This window comes from Octopus bimaculoides, chromosome 5 (genome assembly GCF_001194135.2).
Source record: "Octopus bimaculoides isolate UCB-OBI-ISO-001 chromosome 5, ASM119413v2, whole genome shotgun sequence".
NCBI lineage: Eukaryota > Metazoa > Mollusca > Cephalopoda > Octopoda > Octopodidae > Octopus > Octopus bimaculoides.
In genome coordinates, this window is record NC_068985.1 from 9414475 (window position 1) to 9421071 (window position 6597).

A 6597-nucleotide genomic window follows, 5' to 3' on the forward strand; every position below is an offset into this window, starting at 1 on the left:
CAAATGACTGAAACAAGTAAAAGAGTAAAAGAGTAAAAGAGTAAAGAGTAGAACTTAAAAAGGTCGATGAAGATTTGGCAGAAAAGGAAAACCCTTTCAATAACATCCACCATACAACGTTCACCATATTGTCATCAGAGAGAAGAAAACTACTTGTCTTTTTGAAAGACCAATGGAAGACAGCAGAGCTATCCTCATGATAGATGGAAACTGAAAGAAGCCCATTGTGTGTGTGTGTATGTGTGTGTGTGTGAGTGTGAGTGAGTGAGTAAATACATGCACACACACAAAAACAAACATATATATTTATGTATGAGCGTATCTGTGTTTGTCTTCCATCACTGCTTGACAACCGGTGTTAGTGTGTTTATGTCCCTATAACTGAGTGGTTTGGTGAAAGGGACTAATGGAATAAGTATCAGGTTTAAAAAAAAACAAATATTGAAGGTTTGATTCTTTCACCAAAATGCTTCAAGACTGTGGCCCCACCATCGCCACAGTCTAAAGACTAAAATAAGTGAAAGCTAAGAGAGAGAGAGTCTATTTGTTACCCAAACCTTTCAAGGCTCCAGCATGGCTGCAATCCAATAACTGAAACAAGCAAAAAGTCAAAAGATACATGGATATATTGAAATGCTTCCTCTTACCTCCCACCTTTGGGTAACTGATTTCTCACCCATTAAACTGCTTATAATGCCGGCACTGGATTCGATTTTAGCATTTTGTTTCTGTCCAGAGACAGACTGCTGTGCATTATCAGTAATGGCAGTGGCCACAGACAGGAATTTTGCATAGACTTTATTACGAACTTTACGAGGGAAAGCAAGTAGATAATTACGACCGTCTGCAGAGAAGACCTCCACTGCAATTGGTTGCAGCAGGTAGCGTCTTTTGTGTACTTCTCTGATGTCATCATAGGAAAATTTACTGCATCTGCAATGGAATATATATATATATATATAGAAATGTGGTTGGGTTTTTTGACAGGTTTTCAAAGAAAATAACAACACATACAATCTATTTCACTCTCTCTCTCTCTCTGTCTCATACGCATGGAAATACACACTGACAAGCAGATCAATAATTTACACAAATGACAAAGGCATGGCTCAGTGGTTAGGGTGTTGGACTTGTCATCCTAAGACTGCTGTTTCAATATTTGGACTGGGCGATGCAAAACACTTCATCTCCCATTGCTCCAGTCCACTCAAGAAGATGAAAAACGAGCAATGCTGCAATGGACCAGCATCCTGTCCAGGGACGAATACATATATATGGCAGAGAAACCAGAAAACCAGTCCAATGCTCATTGCGGAGTGATGTGGACTAAACCCACGATGAAGGCATGGCTGCATGGCTTAGATTAGGGGTTCTCAACTATTTTTTACTAATGGAGCCCTTTCATTCCTATTTTAATTAGGTGGACCCTCATGTACATTTAATGTTTTAAAAAACCCTGTCGTACTTTTATAATTAAATATTAGGAATTGTATTTAAAAAAATTTTAATATTTTGTGTATTCATCATCATCATCACCATTTAACATCCGTTGTCCATACTGGCATGGATTGGACGGTTTGACCAGGGCTGGTTTGACCATGCCGGTGGCATGTGAACAAAACATTGGACTAACTCCTGTGCAGGTGGCACGTAAAAAACACTATTTGAGCGTGGCTGTTGCCAGTATCGCTGGACTGGCCCTTGTGCCGGTGGCACGTAAAAAGCACCCACTACACTCTCGGAGTGGTTGGCATTAGGAAGGGCATCTAGTTGTAGAAACGTTGCCAGATCAGATTGCAGCCTGGTGTAGCCATTTGGTTCACCAGTCCCCAGTCAAATCATGCAACCCATGCTAGCATGGAAAGCGGACATTAAATGATGATGATGATGATGATGACGACCCCCATTTGAGTCCTTGACTATCATCAATCCCCTGCAGTTCCTTGCCAATCCCTAGGCAGTTCCTCGGACCCCCTTTGGCAACCCCTGTATTAGAGTATTGAATGTATCTTTTGATGAGAATCACATTTGCTCAAGGATATTTCCAATATATTTCATGAGCTGCTGCAACATCAATAGTGAAACCTTAAGCCAGATTCTCAATAATAAACTAATTGTATTTTCTACAACAAGTCTGATATTTCATGTGTGAAGACCAAAGAAAGTGAAGTACTTACATTCGTTTTTGGCAGCAACCACTGCTCTTTGAAGTTCTTGGAATAATTGGTTCGTGGAATCTGTGGATGAGAGATATAAATATTTAAATTAAAAGAGAATGAGAAAGGAAATAAAACATGACACTCATTATTTATAACTATTATATATAATTATCATGTATAATTATTATGTATAAGTATCATGCATAATTATTATATATTATATATAATTATGCTCAGGGGCAATAAACACAAACTGTGCAGAAAACAGCTTCTGTCACATGCCAAGGGGAAAATCTAGAAGTAATTAATAGCTTCCGTTACCTAGGTGACCAAGTCAGTAGTGGGAGTGGATGCTGTAAAAGTGTAGCTGCTAGAATAAGAATAAGCTGGGCAAAGTTCAGAGAGCTCTTACCTCTGCTGGTGACAAAGGGCCTCTCGCTCAGAGTAAAAGGTAGACTGTATGACACATGTGTGCGAACAGCCATGCTACATGGCAGTGAAACATGGGCTGTGACTGCTGAGGACATGTGTAATCTTGCAAAGAATGAAGCCAGTATGCTCTGCTGGATGTGTAATGTCAGTGTGCATACATGATAGAGTGTAAGCGACTTTACAGAAAAGATGATTAAGAAGCATCAGATGTGGTGTACAAGAGAGACGACTGCACTGCTATGGTCATGTGTTGCATATGGATGAGGATAGCTGTGTGAAAAAGTGTCACACCCTAGCAGTAGACGGGAACCTGTGGAACAGGTTGGCCCAGGAAGAGCTGGGATGAGGTGGTGAAGCACGACCTTCGAACGTTAGGCCTTATAGAAGTGATGACAAATGACCATCCAATTGTAGAAATGAAGCCAAAAAAATAATGGAACCTGGTACAGTTCCTGGCATTTCCAGCTCCTGACAAACAGTCCAACTCATGCCATCATGGAAAATGGATACTAAACAATCGCAATGTTGACATCTACACTTTGTTATGATCAGTTTGATCTCCAAACATCACCAGATGCTGTTGTTTCACCTCAGGTCATCATCATCATCATCATCATCATCGTTTAACATCCGCCTTCCATGCTAGCATGGGTTGGACGATTTGACTGAGGACTGGTGAACCAGATGGCTACACCAGGCTCCAATCTGATCTGGCAGAGTTTCTACAGCTGGATGCCCTTCCTAATGCCAACCACTCCGAGAGTGTAGTGGGTGCTTTTACATGCCACCAGCACAAGGGCCAGTCAGGCGGTACTCGCAACAGCCACGCTCAAAAAGGTGTTTTTTTATGCGCCACCTGCACAGGAGCCAGTCCAGGGGCACAGGCAATGACCTCGCTTGAATATTTTCTAACGTGCCACCAGCACAAGTGCCAGTAAGGCGACGCTGGTAACGATCACACTCAAATGGTGTTTTTAATATGCCATTGGCACGGAAGCCAGACAGCTGCTCTGGCAATGATCATGCTTGGACGGTGCACTTAGCGCTCCACTGGCACAGGTGCCAGTCATCAAATATGGTTCAATTACGATTTCGATTTCACTTGCCACAACAGGTCTTCGCAGGCAGAGTTTAGTGTCCAATGAAGGAGGTGGAAAACAAACAGTTGTTGCTCAGGTTCAAGTTGTACTTACTCTGGAGGCAAACTATCAATATCTTTGATCTCTTTACTTTTCAACAGAGTGAAACCATCAATAACATAGAAATGTTCTTTGCCAAACTGAAGTAAACCTTCAGCAGTATCTAGACCTTGGATGCGGGCACATCTGAACATGTGAGTAATCTGAAAGCAGAGAATAAGGAAAAAGGGATTTAAAAAGACAAAAACAAACAAAGAAAAAGAAACACTTTAACAAGAGAGATAATGAATATCAATTTTAATGAATATGAATTTAATTAGGAATGGCTGGAACGATGAAGCACATACTCTCTAATTGCACATTAGGTCTGAAGTACAGATAGACATGGCAGCATAACCAAGTACTTAGAGTACTGACTGAAGCAGTCTCAGAGAAGGTAAAGCAAAGTAACAACAGTGAAAGACTACAGAAATTAGAGTAAGGGACAATAATGGTTTGCAGGGACGGTGGACATTGCAAGCCTGCCATTGTAAGGAAGAAGCATGATCCAAACTTTGTGGGGACTTGGGTGACCCTTGTTGATCGTCACGGTAAATATCACTAATTTTGCCACCAAAAGACCTGACCCTATCATATGGTACAAAGGTAAGATGATGATGATGATGATGATGACGACTGTTAAGGTACCTTTTCTCCTTCACCAAGCAGACGTAAAATGGCTTGGTTAGAAGCCTGGTTTTCGCCTTGGTTTTCTGTTTGATTATCTGTTTTGTCAGAGTCTGCGTTAGGTTCAGACAAGCCACTTGCTTCGTCTGGATCGTCTTCCGTTTCCATGCTGCGGAGCACACTGGTCTGTCGGCGTGGCAACAGCTTTGGGATATTCATTATTACTGAAATTAGAGGATAAAAAAAAAAACGAGGTAAAGAGTGAATGTGATGAAGTAGAGAGGGATGGAGGGCAGGAGGGAGGGAGGGAGAGAGAGATGTAAGAAGAGGGAAAGAGAGAAGAATGAGTGATGAGTGTAAGAAAGAGAAGAGAAAGATTGGGAGGAAGTAATAAGGAAAATAGTCAGATGTATTGAGTAGAGGAGAGAGAGAGAGAGAGAGACAGACAGACAGAGACAGAAAGGGAGAGAGAGTGAGAAAGGGAGAGAGAGTAATGAAGGGAGAATGGGGTACAAGACTGAGAATAATGAGAGAGAGAGGGAGAAAGAGAGTAATGATGAGAGAGGGGGACAAGAGTGAGAATAATGAGAGAGAGGTAGGGAGAGAGAGAGTAATGAAGGGAGAGGCGGGGACAAAAGTAAGAAAGAGAGAGGGAGAGTAATGAAGTGAGAGAGGGGGAAAAGAGTGAGAATAATGAGTAAGAGAGAGAGGGGAGAAAGAGAGTAATGAAGGGAGAGGCAGGGACAAAAGTAAGAATAATGAGACAGAAGAGGAGAGGGGGAGAGAAAGGAGGTGATAAGAGAGTAACGAAGGAGATAGAACAAAAAAGATGGAAGAAACAAATGGAAGAAATCACAACATTATGAATCAGATATTATTTGTCATTCGTTAGCCCTAATTAGAAAATTAAGTGCCTTTACTTATTTCAGGTCTTCAGTTATTATATTTTCCAGTCTATAAGTAGTAATACAGTGCAAACACGCAGTATAGACATTCAAACTCCCTCTTTCTAAATTGCCTTTCCAGTGGGGGAGGGGGGGGGGCTGTGTGGTAAGAAGTTTGCTTCCCAACCACATGGTTCTGGGTTCAGTCCCACTGTGTGACATCTTGGATAAGTGTCTTTTGCTATTGCTTTGGGCCAATCAAAGCCTGGTGACTGGATGTGGTAGATGGAAACTGAAAGAAGTTTCTCAGATACGTCTAGCTATATGTGTGTGTCTTCGACTACTGCTTGACAACTGGTGTTGCTATGCTTACATCCCCATAACTTAGTGGTTTGGCAAAAGTGACCGACAGAATCAGTAGCAGACGCTAAAAATAATAAGTACTGGAATCAATTCCTTTGACTAAAAAATTCTTGAAAGCAGTGCTCCAGAATAACCACAGTCAAATGACCAAAACAAGTAAAAAATAGAAGACAAACTGTGCTGCATCGACATGGAGTTTTTGGTCCTCCAGAGGTTGTATTGGTGCACAAGTTGCCCAACCTGTTTTAGTTGTAAATTTTGGTCTCAAAAATTTGACTTGTAATGTTGAGAAGTGTGTGTGTGTGTGTGTGTGTGTGTGTGTGTATGTGCACATGCAGAGGTGTAGCCAGAGTAAATGGTGCCAAGGGCAAGCATCAAAATTGCGTCTCCCCTCCTCCAACCAGCAGGGGTTAGGGCATGCATTTTGTTAGGTCAAGTAAGAACACTTATTCTGTTTAATGGCATGGACGGCGATAAGCAAACCAAACCATGCCTGAAAATGTTTTTAATTTTCTATCAATGGCTTAATTAGAAAATTATCTTGGCCAAAATTGCGCACCCAGGGCATGTGCCCTGCTTGCCCCACCCTAGCTGCGCCCTTGTGTGTGTGTATGTGACAGAAAGACAGAGATAGGCGAGCTGGCAGAAATGTTAGCATTCCGGGCTAAATGTTTAGCGGTATTTCGTCTGCCATTGCATTCTGAGTTCAAATTCCGCCGAGGTCAACTTTGCCTTTCATCCTTTCAGGGTCGATAAATTAAGTACCAGTTATGCACTGGGGTCGATGTAATCGACTTAATCCGTTTGTCTGTCCTTGTTTGTCCCCTCTGTGTGTAGCCCCTTGTGGGCAATGAAGAAATAAGAAAGAGAGAGAGAGAGAGACAGACAGACAGAAATTAGGAAGAAACAAGTTAAAAAAAATGTCTTACCTTCACAGTTTGGATCTTGCGAATC

At 41.7% G+C, this 6597-nt stretch overlaps 1 protein-coding gene across 1 annotated transcript in view; it reads right to left on the reverse strand.

The window, feature by feature from the left end:
• LOC106877294 (WD repeat and FYVE domain-containing protein 3) overlaps positions 1 to 6597 on the reverse strand; it is a 293546-nt gene that overhangs the window by 24073 nt on the left and 262876 nt on the right. Inside the window, exons 50-54 of the mRNA XM_052968010.1 lie at positions 6573 to 6594; positions 4418 to 4620; positions 3785 to 3933; positions 2178 to 2237; positions 648 to 933 (exon numbers count right to left, since the gene is read on the reverse strand). Coding sequence (XP_052823970.1) covers positions 648 to 933; positions 2178 to 2237; positions 3785 to 3933; positions 4418 to 4620; positions 6573 to 6594 — 720 coding nt within the window. The remainder of the gene's footprint in view (positions 1 to 647; positions 934 to 2177; positions 2238 to 3784; positions 3934 to 4417; positions 4621 to 6572; positions 6595 to 6597) is intronic.